The sequence below is a fragment of the Esox lucius genome, chromosome 18 (assembly GCF_011004845.1).
Source record: "Esox lucius isolate fEsoLuc1 chromosome 18, fEsoLuc1.pri, whole genome shotgun sequence".
Lineage (NCBI taxonomy): Eukaryota > Metazoa > Chordata > Actinopteri > Esociformes > Esocidae > Esox > Esox lucius.
The window spans coordinates 19,680,143-19,700,256 of record NC_047586.1 but is presented as its reverse complement, the minus strand read 5'-3'; the positions used below and the strand labels follow the sequence as shown (position 1 = coordinate 19,700,256).

Genomic DNA, 20,114 nt, shown 5'->3' with positions numbered 1-20,114 from the left:
GAATGTTCCTCAAATGACGCCCAATGATTAACTACTCATATTTCTGTATTACAATTTTCCAAAATCAAATAAAAAAATTAAGCAAAAGTAAAAGCAGAAAATAAACAAAACAAACAATACGACATATTTTGCGCAAAAACATAAGAGGTATGGTTTTATTTGAACACAATGATTTCTCAAACCCAAAACTTTTCGAATAGTAATATAATTTTCAGAAAAACTCAATGTTATTTTTATTATTATTATTTGCAACACTACAATCTATATTCCGTAGAGAATTCCCTAGAGTGGATAACAGACTGTAGAAACGAAAAAAGTTGACAAGATTTTGTTCAGCCTTTAAAGACTGATTTCAAATGCAGGTTTGACCACCTCAAGTTGTCTAACAACAACACTTGTTGTAGGTTTCTGTTGAAATTGTTGAACTTGTAATTTTGGAAGCATACTTTTGGAAGGATCTGGAGTTGAATGTAATTATGTTTGGGACTGTTATTACATACCAGTTTTTAACTGCTGCTGGGTGGGTGTCTTGACAGAACTCACAGTTGTTTGATCAAAAGTGTCAAAAAAAATAATGATGCTTCCACACTCAAATTCTTGTTAAATCTACAATTTTGCAAAAATAAATGTTATAAAATCCATTACCAGTTGAAGATGGGGTGGTGGCTGATGAGACTGGTCCTGAAGTAGAGGCTGTACTTCCTGGATAGGAACATATTTTAATTAGTGGCAAGCCTCATATACCCAAATGATTAGTGTTGTTGTTTACCAAAAAATATTTATTGTTAAAGCAATAGTTTGGGACTAGATGTTCCACCTCAATGGCTAGGAGATTCAATTCAGGAACCTTTTGGTTGCTGGTCAGAGCCACTTAGTTACCTGCTTCCTAAAAAACATTCATACAAGCATCTAAGACCAGGTAATTTGTTAGACTAAAGGAGAAGGAAAGTATAGAATAGATCCACACCCACTGACTCTGTGTTTGCATTCTCTTCTGCAATCTGCTAAATCATTATTCACTTCAGTCTCTAGAAGGAAGACAGAAGGCACACATACACATATGTATTCAGACACTATTCAGGACTTTGTAGAAGCACCTTTGTCTGCCTCTACCAGATTTGTACAACTTGGTTTTGGTGGTTGCTCCTGTTGTTCCATGTCTATTTTCTCAGAGTTCTGTCAGTAAAGAGGTGGAGCATCAGTGAACAGTGATCTGCAGGTCCCCTCAACAGATGTTCAAGGTAGGTCATGTCTGGGCTTTGTCTTGCTCTTGTGCATTGGGTCATTGTTTTCCTCAAAGATGATTCTTCACATCAGTCGGAGGTCCTATGCAATCTGGATTGCTTCATCCTTCCCTGAATCTACCAGTCTACCAGTCCCTGCTGTTGAGATGCGTTCCCATAACATGACACTGACAACACCATGCTTTACAATAGAGATATATTAGCTAGGGGGTGAGTGCTACCTTATTTTTGCCAGTTGTACAGTTTGGAATTCAGACCAAATTTGTCTAAGCAGAGAATCTTCTTTCTCATGCTCTCAGTCCTTGAGGGGGCATATCATTATGCCACAAACACTCCCACAGACGTTCCCACAACAACAGGGATGTTCTGTGTTGAAGGAGAACCTGAGGGTGGATGCATCCTTGTTTACTCAAATGTAATTAAACAGACATTAGTGCTGCCCAAGGAATGTTCCTCAAATAACGCCCATTTCTTAACTACTCATATTTCTGTATTACAATTTTCCTCTAAGATCTGGACTTTCTCCAAAATCAAATAAAAAAATTAAGCAAAAGTAAAAGCAGAAAATAAACAAAACAAACAATAAGACATATTTTGCGCAAAAACATAAGAGGTATGGTTTTATTTGAACACAATGATTTCTCAAACCCAAAACTTTTCGAATAGTAATATAATTTTCAGAAAAACTCAATGTTATTTTTATTATTATTATTTGCAACACTACAATCTATATTCCGTAGAGAATTCCCTAGAGTGGATAATAGACTCTAGAAACGAAAAAGGTTGACAAGATTTTGTTCAGCCTTTAAAGACTGATTTCAAATGCAGGTTTGACCACCTCAAGTTGTCTAACAACAACACTTGTTGTAGGTTTCTGTTGAAATTGTTGAACTTGTAATTTTGGAAGCATACTTTTGGAGGGATCTGGAGTTGAATGTAATTATGTTTGGGACTGTTATTACATACCAGTTTTTAACTGCTGCTGGGTGGGTGTCTTGACAGAACTCACAGTTGTTTGATCAAAAGTGTCAAAAAAAATAATGATGCTTCCACACTCAAATTCTTGTTAAATCTACATTTTTGCAAAAATAAATGTTATAAAATCCATTACCAGTTGAAGATGGGGTGGTGGCTGATGAGACTGGTCCTGAAGTAGAGGCTGTACTTCCTGGATAGGAACATATTTTAATTAGTGGCAAGCCTCATATACCCAAATGATTAGTGTTGTTGTTTACCAAAAAATATTTATTGTTAAAGCAATAGTTTGGGACTAGATGTTCCACCTCAATGGCTAGGAGATTCAATTCAGGAACCTTTTGGTTGCTGGTCAGAGCCACTTAGTTACCTGCTTCCTAAAAAACATTCATACAAGCATCTAAGACCAGGTAATTTGTTAGACTAAAGGAGAAGGAAAGTATAGAATAGATCCACACCCACTGACTCTGTGTTTGCATTCTCTTCTGCAATCTGCTAAATCATTATTCACTTCAGTCTCTAGAAGGAAGACAGAAGGCACACATACACATATGTATTCAGACACTATTCAGGACTTTGTAGAAGCACCTTTGTCTGCCTCTACCAGATTTGTACAACTTGGTTTTGGTGGTTGCTCCTGTTGTTCCATGTCTATTTTCTCAGAGTTCTGTCAGTAAAGAGGTGGAGCATCAGTGAACAGTGATCTGCAGGTCCCCTCAACAGATGTTCAAGGTAGGTCATGTCTGGGCTTTGTCTTGCTCTTGTGCATTGGGTCATTGTTTTCCTCAAAGATGATTCTTCACATCAGTCGGAGGTCCTATGCAATCTGGATTGCTTCATCCTTCCCTGAATCTACCAGTCTACCAGTCCCTGCTGTTGAGATGCGTTCCCATAACATGACACTGACAACACCATGCTTTACAATAGAGATATATTAGCTAGGGGGTGAGTGCTACCTTATTTTTGCCAGTTGTACAGTTTGGAATTCAGACCAAATTTGTCTAAGCAGAGAATCTTCTTTCTCATGCTCTCAGTCCTTGAGGGGGCATATCATTATGCCACAAACACTCCCACAGACGTTCCCACAACAACAGGGATGTTCTGTGTTGAAGGAGAACCTGAGGGTGGATGCATCCTTGTTTACTCAAATGTAATTAAACAGACATTAGTGCTGCCCAAGGAATGTTCCTCAAATAACGCCCATTTCTTAACTACTCATATTTCTGTATTACAATTTTCCTCTAAGATCTGGACTTTCTCCAAAATCAAATAAAAAAATTAAGCAAAAGTAAAAGCAGAAAATAAACAAAACAAACAATAAGACATATTTTGCGCAAAAACATAAGAGGTATGGTTTTATTTGAACACAATGATTTCTCAAACCCAAAACTTTTCGAATAGTAATATAATTTTCAGAAAAACTCAATGTTATTTTTATTATTATTATTTGCAACACTACAATCTATATTCCGTAGAGAATTCCCTAGAGTGGATAATAGACTCTAGAAACGAAAAAGGTTGACAAGATTTTGTTCAGCCTTTAAAGACTGATTTCAAATGCAGGTTTGACCACCTCAAGTTGTCTAACAACAACACTTGTTGTAGGTTTCTGTTGAAATTGTTGAACTTGTAATTTTGGAAGCATACTTTTGGAGGGATCTGGAGTTGAATGTAATTATGTTTGGGACTGTTATTACATACCAGTTTTTAACTGCTGCTGGGTGGGTGTCTTGACAGAACTCACAGTTGTTTGATCAAAAGTGTCAAAAAAAATAATGATGCTTCCACACTCAAATTCTTGTTAAATCTACATTTTTGCAAAAATAAATGTTATAAAATCCATTACCAGTTGAAGATGGGGTGGTGGCTGATGAGACTGGTCCTGAAGTAGAGGCTGTACTTCCTGGATAGGAACATATTTTAATTAGTGGCAAGCCTCATATACCCAAATGATTAGTGTTGTTGTTTACCAAAAAATATTTATTGTTAAAGCAATAGTTTGGGACTAGATGTTCCACCTCAATGGCTAGGAGATTCAATTCAGGAACCTTTTGGTTGCTGGTCAGAGCCACTTAGTTACCTGCTTCCTAAAAAACATTCATACAAGCATCTAAGACCAGGTAATTTGTTAGACTAAAGGAGAAGGAAAGTATAGAATAGATCCACACCCACTGACTCTGTGTTTGCATTCTCTTCTGCAATCTGCTAAATCATTATTCACTTCAGTCTCTAGAAGGAAGACAGAAGGCACACATACACATATGTATTCAGACACTATTCAGGACTTTGTAGAAGCACCTTTGTCTGCCTCTACCAGATTTGTACAACTTGGTTTTGGTGGTTGCTCCTGTTGTTCCATGTCTATTTTCTCAGAGTTCTGTCAGTAAAGAGGTGGAGCATCAGTGAACAGTGATCTGCAGGTCCCCTCAACAGATGTTCAAGGTAGGTCATGTCTGGGCTTTGTCTTGCTCTTGTGCATTGGGTCATTGTTTTCCTCAAAGATGATTCTTCACATCAGTCGGAGGTCCTATGCAATCTGGATTGCTTCATCCTTCCCTGAATCTACCAGTCTACCAGTCCCTGCTGTTGAGATGCGTTCCCATAACATGACACTGACAACACCATGCTTTACAATAGAGATATATTAGCTAGGGGGTGAGTGCTACCTTATTTTTGCCAGTTGTACAGTTTGGAATTCAGACCAAATTTGTCTAAGCAGAGAATCTTCTTTCTCATGCTCTCAGTCCTTGAGGGGGCATATCATTATGCCACAAACACTCCCACAGACGTTCCCACAACAACAGGGATGTTCTGTGTTGAAGGAGAACCTGAGGGTGGATGCATCCTTGTTTACTCAAATGTAATTAAACAGACATTAGTGCTGCCCAAGGAATGTTCCTCAAATGACGCCCATTTCTTAACTACTCATATTTCTGTATTACAATTTTCCTCTAAGATCTGGACTTTCTCCAAAATCAAATAAAAAAATTAAGCAAAAGTAAAAGCAGAAAATAAACAAAACAAACAATAAGACATATTTTGCGCAAAAACATAAGAGGTATGGTTTTATTTGAACACAATGATTTCTCAAACCCAAAACTTTTCGAATAGTAATATAATTTTCAGAAAAACTCAATGTTATTTTTATTATTATTATTTGCAACACTACAATCTATATTCCGTAGAGAATTCCCTAGAGTGGATAACAGACTCTAGAAACGAAAAAGGTTGACAAGATTTTGTTCAGCCTTTAAAGACTGATTTCAAATGCAGGTTTGACCACCTCAAGTTGTCTAACAACAACACTTGTTGTAGGTTTCTGTTGAAATTGTTGAACTTGTAATTTTGGAAGCATACTTTTGGAGGGATCTGGAGTTGAATGTAATTATGTTTGGGACTGTTATTACATACCAGTTTTTAACTGCTGCTGGGTGGGTGTCTTGACAGAACTCACAGTTGTTTGATCAAAAGTGTCAAAAAAAATAATGATGCTTCCACACTCAAATTCTTGTTAAATCTACATTTTTGCAAAAATAAATGTTATAAAATCCATTACCAGTTGAAGATGGGGTGGTGGCTGATGAGACTGGTCCTGAAGTAGAGGCTGTACTTCCTGGATAGGAACATATTTTAATTAGTGGCAAGCCTCATATACCCAAATGATTAGTGTTGTTGTTTACCAAAAAATATTTATTGTTAAAGCAATAGTTTGGGACTAGATGTTCCACCTCAATGGCTAGGAGATTCAATTCAGGAACCTTTTGGTTGCTGGTCAGATGGTTAACCACTTAGTTACCTGCTTCCTAAAAAACATTCATACAAGCATCTAAGACCAGGTAACTTGTTAGACTAAAGGAGAAGGAAAGTATAGAATAGATCCACACCCACTGACTCTGTGTTTGCATTCTCTTCTGCAATCTCCTAAATCATTATTCACTTCAGTCTCTAGAAGGAAGACAGAAGGCACACATGCACATATGTATTCAGACACTATTCATGACTTTGTAGAAGCACATTTGTCTGCCTCTACCAGATTTGTACAACTTGGTTTTGGTGGTTTCTCCTGTTGTTCTTTGTCAATATTTTCAAGCGCTGTCAGTAAAGAGGTGGAGCATCAGTGAACAGTGATCTGCATCCCCCTCAACAGATGTTCAAGGTAGGTCATGTCTGGGCTTTTTCTTGCTCTTGTGCTTTGGGTCATTGTTGTCCTGAAAGATGATTCTTTACACCAGTCGGAGGTCCTATGCAATCTAGATCACTTCATCCTTCCCTGAATCCTGACCAGTCTACCAGTCCCTGCTGTTGAGAAGCAGTCCCATAACATGACACTCCCAACACCATGCTTTACAATAGAGATGTATTAGCTAAGGGGTGAGTGCTACCTTATTTTTTGCCAGTTGTACAGTTTGGCATTCAGACCAAATTTGTCTAAGCATTGAATCTTCTTTCTCATGCTCTCAGTCCTTGAGGGGGCATATCATATGCATTTTAGGCATTTTAGGAGCGGCTTTTGAGTGGCCAGTCTACCCTTAAAGGCCAGAATGATGGAATTCTGCAGACAGGTGATCTTTTTGACAGGATCTCCCATCTCGCTCGGTTAGAATGGCAATTGGATTCATTGGTGCACAAAATGGAGTGTGCTTACCAAAAGGTGACCAGACACAGTTGCTGTGATATTAATTGGGATTGTGTTCTTTTGGTGGTCTGCAGTGTTTTCAGTGTTTTTGCCAAACATAGCGGTTTACATCCATCTTCTTCCACTTATCCGGGGCCGGGTCGCGGGGGCAGCAGTCTAAGCAGAGATGCCCAGACTTCCCTCTCCCTAGACAATTCCTCTAGCTCTTCCGGGGGGACACTGAGGCGTTCCCAGGCCAGCCGGGAGACATAGTCCCTCCAGCGTGTCCTAGGTCTTCCCCGGGGTCTCCTCCCGGTGGGACGGGCCCAGAACACCTTCCCGGGAAGGCGTCCAGGAGGCATCCGGAACAGATGCCCAAGCCACCTCTGCTGACCACTCTCAATGTGGAAGAACAGCGGCTCTACTCTGAGCTCCTCCCGGGTGACCGAGCTTCTCACCCTATCTCTAAGGGATTGCCCAGCCACCCTTCGGAGAAAGCTCATTCAGCCGCCTGTATCCGGGATCTTGTGCTTTTGGGCATGACCCAAAGCTCATGACCATAGGTGAGAGTATGGACGTAGATTGACCGGTAAATCGAAAGCTTTGCCTTGCGGCTCAGCTCTTTCTTCACCTCGACAGACCGATACATCGACCGCATTACTGCAGAAGCTGCACCGATCCGTCTGTCAATCTCCCGTTCCATCCTTAATTTAAGTTATTTTATTTAAGGATAGATACCACATCGTCCTTTTTAAATCATAATGATAACAGAAATCACTCAAATGGTCCTGATCAAAAGTTTACATACCCTTGAATGTTTGGCCTTGTTACAGACACACAAGGTGACACACACACGTGAAAATTGCATTTAAAGGTGAATTTCCCACACCTGAAGACTTTTAAATTGCAATTAATGTCTGTGTATAAATAGTCTATGAGTTTGTTAGCTCTCACGTGGATGAACTGAGCAGAGTTGATACTGAGCCATGGGGAACGCCCAAAAAATTTCCAAAGATCTGCATAACAAGGTAATGGAAGTTTATAAATATGTAAAATAATGTAAAAAGATATCAAAAGCCTTGCAAATTCCACTCAGTACTATTCAATCACTTATTAAGAAGTGGATAATTCGGGGGTTTCTTGATACCAAGGTAAGGTAGAACAATAATGTTCAGTCAAAACTGACCCTCTAGTTCACAGGTGTCAAACCGGTTCCACGGAGGGCCGAGTGTCTGCAGGTTTTCGCTCTCACCTTGTACCTGATTGATTAATGAGTTCACTAATTGGTTAATTTCTACCCCCACCTGGTTGTTCAGGTCTGACCTGGGAACCAATTTAAAGGAAAACCCAAAGACCTGCAGACACTCGGCCCTCCGTGGAACCGGTTTGACACCCCTGCTCTAGTGGTTACAGCAGAAAAAGGTGAAGGTTCTGAAGTGGCCATCAGTCTCCTGACCTTAATTTCATAAAGCCACACGGGGGGGAGGCTCAAAGACAACTATTACAAAAGAGTGCATGCTGTCATTGATGCTAAAGAGGGCAACATACAATATTAAGAACTAAGGGTATGCCGACTTTTGAAAAGGTGTCAGTACATTTTTTTCTTTGTTGCCATATTTTGTTTTATGATTGTGCCATCCTGTTGTGACCTACAGTTGAATATGAAAGACAGGTTTCTTGCCTGTTCACTCATGTGTTCTTTACAAATGGTACATATATGATAATTTCTTCAAGGGTATGCAAACCTTTGAGCACAACTGTATATAACTTTTGTTACCCAAGGAGGGAAAGCGGTGCCAAAATTCCCATGCTGTCCTAGTGAAGTTAGATGTAGCTGGGCATAGGCATGGAATTTGGAATTTGACCACATTTTGCAAATAAATAGGTTTGTGTTTGTTAGCTGTACTATACAAAACTGTACAACAAAGTGTAAACAATTGCAATTTAGTTTTGAATGTGGCAATTCTGAGATATGGCTTTGTCTTTGCTACTCCACGTATAAGGCCAGCAACCCAGAGCTGCCACTTCACTGTTGACATTGAGACTGGTGTTTTGCAGGTATTGTTTAGTGGAGCTGCCAGATGAGGACCTGTGAGGCATCTGTTTCTCAAACTAGACACTAATGTATTTGTCCTCTTACTAAGTTGTGCACTGGGGCCTCCCAATCTTTCTATTCTGGTTAAAGCCGGTTTGTGCTGTTCTGTGGAGGGAGTAGTACAGTTTTGTACGTGTGATGGTAATTCCATGTATCGACACTCGGAGTAAGGGACACAGAGACAAAGTTCTCTTTGTACATCATAACCGTTTTATTAATTATTAAGCACAGAGACTATTATGAGAGACGCGTCAACCGCTTACGCAAACATAATCGTCTGAGGAGCCTCTAACTAATGTAGCTCATTCAACCGTATATATCACATAGGAAAAAGGGGTGTGGTAAGATGCTGCCATCTGTTTCATGTCAATCAAACACCTTTCCCTTTGTTCTATCACACAAGTCAAATGCTATCTTCCCTCACCTTATCCTTCCTGCCATAATGTTTACTGTAGTGTTTACCCAAAGGGGCCAACTGACCTTACTGCCCCCTGTTGTATCTTCTCCTATCCTGTCCTAAAACCCACTGATCTCCATCTGGACAGACAATAGATGTCCCCTATGCAAATACCAGGTCCCACACATTCCTGTACCTATCTTAACAGTGGGACTCACTACTTTATACAGTCAGAATACATTGTATAAGAAATTTCCACAACATACGTGATCAGTTTCTTGGCAATTTTTCACATTGAATAGCTTTCAATCCTGAGAACAATAATAGACTGGTGAGTTTCAAATCAAAGTTCTTTATTTCTGGCCATTATGAGCCTGTAATCAAACCCACAATTGCTGATGCAGTAAATTTGCTTTTCATCCGACAACAAGGACATTTCTATGTGACCCAAACCTTTAAATGGTAGTGTATAGTATATAGATTTCCAAATGCTAGGATGTATTATTTTTACTTATAACAAAAGCATTCACAGGAGCAGAAATTCTGATGTTAGACTAAAATAAATGTGTGTTTAATTAATATTAAATATATTACCATTAGAAGATGTGGAGGTGACTGACATGCTTGGCCCTGCATGTCAGGTGTAAGTAGTCGATGGATATCATCTCAAACGGTGCAGAGGTCTCAATGCTTTGGATAGGTGTCCTGATTATTCTGTTAGGTTTTTTCCTTTTTAGCTGCGACACACTTGGTTAACATAGTGTTCCATTTCCTGTCTTTTTTTCGTCCAGAAGAACTGTTCTCTTGCGAGAGCCACCATTCGATGCCATCTCCATCAATCTTCAGATGGGGCCACTCTCTGAGAAGTTGTCTCACTGCTTCACTTTCTGCCTGCTTGTCTTTATGTTTCAGGAATGCATGTGTTTTCTTTAAAGCCAGAGCCCTGCTAATAGCTAAGTCTGCGCTCTGGGCAACTCTGATGTCTTCCACTGCAAGAGGCAGGATTGGCTCTGAGATGTTACACCCCTCTGGCAGTGCATCGATGTTGCATGTGACAGCATAGATCCAATCAACATCTTGGATTTGATCTCTTTCCAGAGCTTTACCGATGCATTCAATAGCTTCCTGAGGGCATTCCTCTGTACACTCTTGCATGATCTCTTCAATGGGCTTTTGTCTTCATGACAGGAAATCTGCGTCTCTGTTTGCTGTTCCGGGTCTGTACTTCAACCTATAATCTGCCAGCTCCACCACCCAGCGGTGTCCTGCTGCATTGAGCTTTGCTGACCTCGTGACATAGGTCAAGGGATTATTGTCTCTAACAACAAAGTCAGGTGCATGGAACAGGTAGTCACGAAAACGTTCTGTGATGGCCCATTTTAGTGCCAAGAATTCTACTTTGCCAGAATGTAGCTTGTAATTATTTTCTGCCGGTGACAATGTCCGTGAGCCATAGGCAATGACTCTAAGAACACCCTCTTGACGTTGGTACAAAACTGCACCTAAGCCCTCTTCTGATGCATCCACGTGAAGTACAAAGGGTTTCTCCAAGTCCGGATATGCCATCACTGGTAGATATGTCAGATGATCTACCATTCTGTTCAGTGTTTCTTGATGAATCATTGTCCACTGGACAGGATGGGACAGTGGTAACTGAGCAGACCTACGGCTCACATTCTTTCTCTTTTGGCTTTGTGTCTGTTCCGACTTAGGCTTTGCTAACAGTTCATAAAGAGGTTTGGCTATCAATCAATCAAATGTATTTATAAAGCGCTTTTTACAACAGCAGTTGTCACAAAGTGCTTTACAGAGACACCCTGCCTTAAACCCAAAGGAGCAAACAACAGTAGTGTTGAATTTCAGTGGCTAGGAAAAACTCCCTAAGAAGGTCGAATTTTAGGAAGAAACCTAGAGAGGACCCAGGCTCAGAGGGGTGACCAGTCCTCTTCTGGCTGTGCCGGGTGAGATATTAAGAGTCCAATTGGAATAATAAATACATTTCTCTGGGCTAAATCCAGAGTCTATTTGATTTTAGACTAGGTCAGAAGTATTACCAGGTGGACAAGGACAGGGACAGCAACGGGCCCCCCAAACCAGGTGTGGACCAGGACCTCATCTCCTTCTAAAATGTAAAACTGGAGGAAACTGAGAAAAGTTAGTAGTACATCCCTCATATCCCCCAGCACAATAATATAGCAGCGTAACACCTTGGAACTGAGACGGGGGGGTCCGGTGACACTGTGGCCCTACCCGGGGGAGGCCCCGGACAGGGCCCAACGGGCAGGAAATCAATCCAACCACATTGCCAGGCATCAACCAAAGGGACACCCACCAACTGCAACCCCCCTGAATGAGGGCCGAGTATTGCTAGCAGCGTACAGCCCAACTGCACAAGTGCGCAACAGAGAGTCAAAAACAAGCCAGTGACTCTTCCCCCAAAAGGCATTGGAGGGAGGGCATCCCAGTGGCGACGAGAGCCCACCTGGCAAGACAGCAAGGGTGGACAGTATCAAGCCTACTGGTCACCTTCACGCCCCTGGGCCAGGCTACACCTAATTATAAATCGTGCTGTAGAGATGAGTTTTTAGTAGACACTTGAAAGTTTGCACTGAGTTTGCATTTCTAACCTTAATTGGCAGATCATTCCACAAGAGTGGAGCTCTATGAGAAAAGGCCCTGCCACCAACTGTTTGTTTAGAAATTCTAGGTACAATTAAAAGGCCTGCATCTTGCGATCTAAGGTTACGTGTAGGTATGTATGGCTGGATCATTTCAGCAAGGTAAGTAGGAGCAAGTCCATGTATTGATTTATAGGTTAAGAGTAAAACCTTAAAATCAGCCCTAACCCTAACAGGCAGCCAATGTAAGGATGCCAGGACAGGAGTAATGTGTTCAAATTTTTTTGTTCTAGTTAGGATTCTAGCAGCTGTGTGCAGCACTAATTGAAGTTTATTTATTCATTTGTCTGGATAACCAGAGAGAAGAGCATTGCAGTAATCTAATCTAGAAGTAACGAAAGAATGGATTAATTTTTCTGCAACAGTTTTTGATAGAAAGTTTCTAATTTTTGCGATGTTTCGAAGATGAAAATAAGCAACTCTTGAGACATATGTTATATGTTCTTCAAAGGAGAGGTCAGGGTCAAGGGTAACGCCAAGGTTTTTTACAGTTTTTTGGGATACGACCATGCAGCCGTCGAGGTTCACAGTGAGATCTGCTAACAACGCTCAGATCTCCCAGGCATCCCTCCATGTAGCGCTGAAAAGCTGCGGGCGCATTAGTAAGCCCAAACGGGATCCTCACCCATTCATACAGTCCCCATGGTGTTATGAATGCGGTGCAGAGTCTGCTTTTCTCACTCATAAAGCCCTGATGGTAAGCCTTGTCCTGGTCCAACACCGTGAACCAGGAATTGCCCCCCAGGTTTTCCAAGATCTCCTGTATCCTCGGGATTGGATGATGATCTGGCTGTGTTTTCCCGTTCAGCAATCTGTAGTCTATGCACCAGCGTAGACCCCCATCTTTCTTCCTGACGCATACTACACGTGAAGAATATGAAGAACAAGACTTCTGGATCCAGCCTCGGCTGAGTAAGTCCTGTATGTGAGTTTTCACTTCTTGGTAGAGGTGTCTAGGGATTGCATTATACGTTCTTTGCATGCAGGCTTTCAATGTCACTGCTGGCAACCAGGATTGGAACCACAACAGGTTTGTCACTCCATCCATCATACAGAATGTCTGTTCCATTTGCAGCTGAAAGCTCCAACGCTCCTTCCTCAAGCAGTTCCCACTATTGACACCTGTGAACCGGTGTCCCACAGTATTGGAGTGTCAACTCCTCCTAGTGAGGCTCGAACTAGGCATCTCTTCCCTACTAGCTTGGCTGTTTGTCGTTGTTTACCAGTGAGTGGTGCTCTTAAGTTGAACAGATGCGCGTTGTCTGTGTTTTCGGCAGGATGAATCAGGATTTCAATTTTGTTTGTACTGGCTGAGGTATTTCTCATTCTACAACCTGATGCCCAGTGTTCTGCACTGCTACACTTATAACAGTGACTACACCTTCCATCTGGATTGGACAATTGACACTGCTGACACTGTCTCCTATTTACAGTCTGTGGCTGTGGTCGATATCTTTGGTTTGACTGTTCACTCACTCTCGTTGGTGAAGACTTAGAGGTCTGGTGGAGACTAGCAATTTGAGTGGTGAGGTTCTGAATAGCTTCACATATAGCTTTATTACCTTGGTCCACCTTTTCCATCAGTGTGTCACGTTTGTTCGTCTCACAGTGTCTATTCGTATTGTTTGGTTTGTGTGAGTAGCTTTCCTTTTCACATTCCTCACTTTCCTCACTTAACGCTGCAATCTTGATCATCTTTGCTTTTGATGAAGTTGACAACTTATTCTTTCTTTCCGTTTCCAGAGTGTATGCAGCTGTCATTTTCTCCAAAAGGACTTCATCTTCAATCTTGCAAGTATTATTTTATGTCTCCATGGATGGCGTCCAGTGAGTACGGTTTGGAGGAAATTATTTTGGATTAGCTCTGCGCTGTACTCCAAACCAGATTTAACTCTATCTGAAGCAAAGACAATTTGTTGTCTCAGATCCATGGCTCGCAGTAAAAACTGAATGGGTGTTTCTTTTGAATCTTGAACAGCGCGGGTGAGGGAGTGGTACAAGTCTGCAGCATCCTTCTCAATGTAATGAGTCCGTAATATCTGTCTGAGAGCTTGCAATGACAGATCAACTCTACTTTCAAGGTAACTCTTCAGTTTTGTTCCTGGAGCTATAGCTTGAATGACAGCTTCTACGACTTCTCCCTCATCATATCCTTTTTTCAGTGCTCTTTGGATTTGTCTTTCCAAACTAGTGTACGCTAATTTTTCCTTTTGATTTGGTTCTCCAATTTGTCCAATTCTTTTTAACTCTTTCTGAACAGTGGATGGACAAAAGAAACATTTTGGGAAGCTGCTCCTGTTGCAGTCGGGACGGAAAAATGTCCTTCTTGTTCATTTGGGTTACTGGGTGCGATATCATTCTCAACCACCGGGTGATGGTCTTGCGCCCTCTGTTGGGGCTGGGATACGCCATTATCATAATTTTTCCCTTTGATTTCCTCAATTTTGTCATTTACATGCAGCAATAGAGACATCCCTTCATCCTCTTGTGAAATAACATCTTCCCCATCTAGATACTGGAGAATCTGCCTCCTCAGCTTACGAGGTAAGTCTTTCTCACTTTTATCCATCATTAGACTGAGTGCCCAGCATATATATTCACCTAAAGGATTATTAGGAACACCATACTAATACTGTGTTTGACCCCCTTTCGCCTTCAGAACTGCCTTAATTCTACGTGGCATTGATTCAACAAGGTGCTGAAAGCATTCTTTAGAAATGTTGGCCCATATTGATAGGATAGCATCTTGCAGTTGATGGAGATTTGTGGGATGCACATCCAGGGCACGAAGCTCCCGTTCCACCACATCCCAAAGATGCTCTATTGGGTTGAGATCTGGTGACTGTGGGGGCCATTTCAGTACAGTGAACTCATTGTCATGTTCAAGAAACCAATTTGAAATGATTCGAGCTTTGTGACATGGTGCATTATCCTGCTGGAAGTAGCCATCAGAGGATGGGTACATGCTGGTCATAAAGGGATGGACATGGTCAAAAATAATGCTCAGGTAGGCTGTGGCATTTAAACGATGACCAATTGGCACTAAGGGGCCTAAAGTGTGCCAAGAAAACATCCCCCACACCATTACACCACCACCACCAGCCTGCACAGTGGTAACAAGGCATGATGGATCCATGTTCTCATTCTGTTTACGCCATATTCTGACTCTACCATCTGAATGTCTCAACAGAAATCGAAACTCATCAGACCAGGCAAAATTTTTCCAGTCTTCAACTGTCCAATTTTGGTGAGCTCGTGCAAATTGTAGCCTCTTTTTCCTATTTGTAGTGGAGATGAGTGGTACCCGGTGGGGTCTTCTGCTGTTGTAGCCCATGCGCCTCAAGGTTATGCGTGTTGTGTCTTCACAAATGCTTTGCTGCATACCTCGGTTGTAACAAGTGGTTATTTCAGTCAAAGTTGCTCTTCTATCAGCTTGAATCAGTCGGCCCATTCCTAGCATCAACAAGGCATTTTCACCCACAGGACTGCCGCATACTGGATGTTTTGCCCTTTTCACACCATTCTTTGTAAACCCTAGAAATGGATGGGTGAAAATCCCAGTAACTGAGCAGATTGGCACCAACAACCATTGCTTAAATCACCTTTCTTTCCCATTCTGACATTCAGTTTGGAGTTCAGGAGATTCTCTTGACCAGGACCACACCCCTAAATGCATTGAAGCAACTGCCATGTGATTGGTTGATTAGATAATTGCATTCGTGAGAAATTGAACAGGTGTTCCTAATAATCCTTTAGGTGAGTGTATAATTCAAATCTGGTGCTGTCAGTGTCAGTAACTTTTCTTCTATCTCAGCTACAAGAGTTTCCCACGCAGACGACATCTGTTGCACTTTTGACATAATAGAGGACATTTACCTTCAATGCTTCGTCTGGAGCACCGCAGTATTAACAACGTTGGTAGCTAGGTAACTAGCAGCTAGCTCTTACTCTTGCTTGGTTCGTGATGGACTCCGACTGGGCGGAAACACCAAGTTTATGTTGCACCCTAAAAACAGACACCGTCTTTTCTTTTGCAACTTTATTTTGCCAGTTCTGTTGGAATCATTCTTTCACACGAAGCAACACAACATCCCTCAACAACAGCGTTATCACCTCCGTTCACCAAACTTGGCTCTCCTCTTCCACACGCCACCGCGTGGGCTTCTGACCTCATCAAAAAACGTAACTTTTACCTTTCAATAACATAAATCAGAGCAATATCCAGAATAACCATAAAATGTAATTACAATGAAATTACTGTGACCTCCCCCACAGAACTCTACCCATATTCCTATTTTATTATATTATGAAATTATAAAATAACACTTCTAGGTCGCAACATATACCCTGGCAGAAATTGTGAAATGTTTGCATTTATTTTTAAAATATGACTGATTATGCAATATAACTGTCTTTTATTCAAGGATAGTGATCGTATGAAGCCATTTATTATCACATAGCTGTATGGCTCCTTTTTAAATCATAATGAAAACAGAAATCACCCAAATTGACGTGATCAAAAGTTTACATACCCTTGAATGTTTGGCTCTGTTAGAAACACACAAGGTGACACACACAGGTGAAAATGTCAATTAAAGGTTAATTTCCCTCACCTGTGGCTTTTAAAATTGCAAATAATGTCTATATATAAAGAGTCAATGAGTTTGCTCAGTGCATCCACATGAGAGCTACAGTAACAGAGTAATTACTGAGCCATGGGGAGCAGAAAACAACTGTCAAAAGCTACAACAATAAGCTAATGGACCTTTATAAAGATGTAAAAGGATGTAAAAAGATCTCCAAAGCCATGCTAATGCTAGTCAGCGCTGTCAATCACTTATTATGAAGTGGAACATTTCGGGATCTCTGGATACCACGCCATGGTCAGGTAAACCAAGAAAGATTTCAGCCAAAACTGCCAGAAGAATTGTTCAGGATACAAAGAAAAACCCACAGGTAACCTCAGGAGAAATACAGGCTGCTCTGGAAAAAAACATTGTGGTTGTTTCAAGAAGCACAATACGGCAATGATTGAACTGAAATGACCTGCATGGTCGAGTTGCCAGAAAGAAGCCTTTACTGCGCCAATGTCACAAAATCACATTGACACGCCTAACAGATTCTGGCACACTGTAATTTGGATGCAGCATGTTATCAGAAAATACTGGCAGACAATTTGCATTCTACTGCAAAAAAGTAAAATGTTACAAATAAGTAACACAAAATGACAATTAATTAAAATGTATGTGTTTTCAAAAATATTCACTGAACAATATAGCCAGGAAATCCACTTCATTCTCTATAACAATAACCCTGTTGTTTACTTTAATATAGTCTGGGACATCTACAGGAAATCCACTTCATTCTCAAGACCACTAGACAAAACTTTCTGTAAATATCTTGGGGCTTTTTTATGATAGGGATGGTATTCTAATTCCTAATTTTATGGTTTTTACACGCTTTTACATTACCAGTCTAAAACAACTGCAGAATAATGTTGGTTATCTTGACCGGTAACATACCCTAAAAACTTTCTGAATTCCAGGAATTCAAGTGTCTTGACTTTGGTAGATCAAAAGATTCAACAAATTTTCAAGCTATTAGAAAGACAAATTCCGACCATACATGTATGGAAAACTTTTATGGAACAATCCTTATATGAAGTATAATCTTGAAGTCACCGTACATTTTTAAGGCCATACATTAAAAATGGTATCGGCTGTTCATGGCCAAGGTTCTCCTACAGTTTCAGGTGATAGGTATTTATCCAGATTGCACATGGAAGATGTACTATATCTTTACAAATCATACAATGATTACCTGGGACCATGAAGTTGAAATCAATGGAGATCTCCTTTTCATTTATAGTCAGCTGACATATCCACTTCCTGTTGTTGTCCTCCTTCTGGAGAGTCAGAGTCAGAGTGATGTCACAGTCAGATGTTTGTGTGACCTGGTGTCTGGAGTCTTTCTTCAGCTTATTACCTGCCTCATCCACCCAGAGGAGACTAACATGTTCTGTAACACCACGGGAACATATCCCAGATCCTTCATATGTGTACAGAAAGCACCTTAATGTTACTGGTCTATCAGGCTTTACATCTGTCACTGGTGTTGACAAGGAGTCTGAGAGAGAAAACATACATGGATGAACTTATTCAGTATATTAATGGTCACATTGAAGACGACTACAAACTCCACGGTGCACTGTGAAATATAAGCTTCAATTTAAACAGTAATACTCACTGGTTAGAACAGACAGATGAACAGGAGCATCACCTCCATGTTGTGATCCATTACTAAGGTATTGTTTACAGTTGTAGATTCCAGCATCCTCAGCTCTGACATCACGAACATGTAGAGAACAGTCAGACCCCACTTTCAGTCTGTCTGCTCTCTCTGAGTTAGTTTTAATCTTCCCATGTCCAACCTCTTCAATAGTAGTCTCTAATCTTTTTATGTGATGGTTCCATGTAGTTGAGGAGCAGTCTTGATAAACCACATTGGTACATGACAGACTTACAGTATCTCCCACTCTGGTGAACAGAGAACGAGTGTCTCCACTGACACCTGACAAGATAATAATCAGAATAAGTTTCAATGGTAAAACACAATACATAATATTACAAGAACGTTACTTGATATTCTTCAAAAGTGTTCTTAATCTGGATATCATCCTTGTCTTTGCTGTCTTACCTGATAGTAAGACATACAATAGTCACAAGGCAACATAAAATATAATGGTAGATGTCAGCCATGATCCTCTCTCTCTCTGTCAGAGTTTCACCACTAATCACCATCTGTACTAGCATCACTTCCTCAAAGTGGTCATGTTTCATCTTTAGTTGTGTAAGATTTTATATCAAATTCTACTGCTCACCAGAAGTTGAGAGTCATTGTCTATTATAAAAATATGAAAAACTATTGACATACTGATTTTGCCTTCATATGACCCTGTTTCCCTAAAAGTTGGGACGCTGCATAAAATGAAATTAAAAACAGAATAAAATGATGTGCAAATCCATCAGATGTGTACAGAAAGCACCTTAATGTTACTGGTCTATCAGGCTTTATATATGTTACTAGTGTTGAAGAGGAGTCTGAGAGAGAAAACATACATGGAGGAAATGATTCATTATATTTAGTGGTAACATTGAAGATGATTACAAACTCCACAGTGCACTGTGAGATATAAGCTTCCATTTAAACAGTAATACTCACTGGTTAGAACAGACAGATGAACAAGAGCATCACTTCCATGTTGTGATCCATTACTAAGGTATTGTTGACAGGTGTACTTTCCAGCATCCTCAGCTCTGACATCACTAATATGTAGAGAACAGTGAGACCCCACTTTCAGTCTGTCTGCTCTCTCTGAGTTAGTTTCAATCTTCCCAAGTGCAACCTCTTCAATAGCATTTTGTGATCCAGTTCTGTGATAGGTCCATGTAGTTGAGGAGCAGTTTGGATAAACCACATTGGTACATGACAGACTTACAGTATCTCCCACTCTGGTGAAAAGAGAACGAGTGTCTCCACTGACACCTGACAAGAGAATAATCAGAATATGTTTCAATGGTAAAACACAATACATTATATTTTAAGAACGTAACTTGATATTCTTCACAAGTGTTGTTAATCTGGATATAATGCTTGTCTTTGCTGTCTTACCTAATAGTAAGACATAAAATAGTCACAAGGCAACATAAAATATAATGGTAGATGTCAGCCATGATCCTCCCTCTCTCTATGTCAGAGTTTTACCACTAATCACCATCTGTACTAGCAGGGGCGTCGGACTGGGGGTAAAACCGGTACTGATTACCAGGGCTAACATTGTGAAACACATGGCCCTCAGTTTCAGAAACTGTCACAGCAGGGACTGGAGTAGCAACAGACCCCTCAGCCTCCTCTTAGGATTTGATACAAAGTGAGCTTATATCAATATTAAAACAAACCGTGTTTAGCCATTTTGACTGAAATGTGTTAAGTAACACTAATATCTTAATGTATTTTATTATATAACATTACAATTAGGATAAGAGGTTAATATCAAATGTATCCTTCATAGAGAAAGATGATAGAGAAGATGTGATTGAGGATGATGGGA

General features: G+C 40.5%; 1 protein-coding gene across 1 annotated transcript in view; it reads right to left on the bottom strand.

Annotated features, from left to right (window-relative positions):
- LOC105007973 (putative GPI-anchored protein pfl2) overlaps positions 1-19,841 on the bottom strand; it is a 38,562-nt gene extending 18,721 nt beyond the window's left edge. The window contains exons 1-8 of the mRNA XM_034287970.1: positions 19,769-19,841; positions 19,226-19,549; positions 18,251-18,574; positions 17,825-18,130; positions 5,776-5,832; positions 4,066-4,122; positions 2,356-2,412; positions 646-702 (exon numbers count right to left, since the gene is read on the bottom strand). Of these exons, the coding sequence (XP_034143861.1) occupies positions 646-702; positions 2,356-2,412; positions 4,066-4,122; positions 5,776-5,832; positions 17,825-18,130; positions 18,251-18,574; positions 19,226-19,549; positions 19,769-19,841 (1,255 nt within the window). The remainder of the gene's footprint in view (positions 1-645; positions 703-2,355; positions 2,413-4,065; positions 4,123-5,775; positions 5,833-17,824; positions 18,131-18,250; positions 18,575-19,225; positions 19,550-19,768) is intronic.
- Positions 19,842-20,114: the final 273 nt, after the last annotated feature.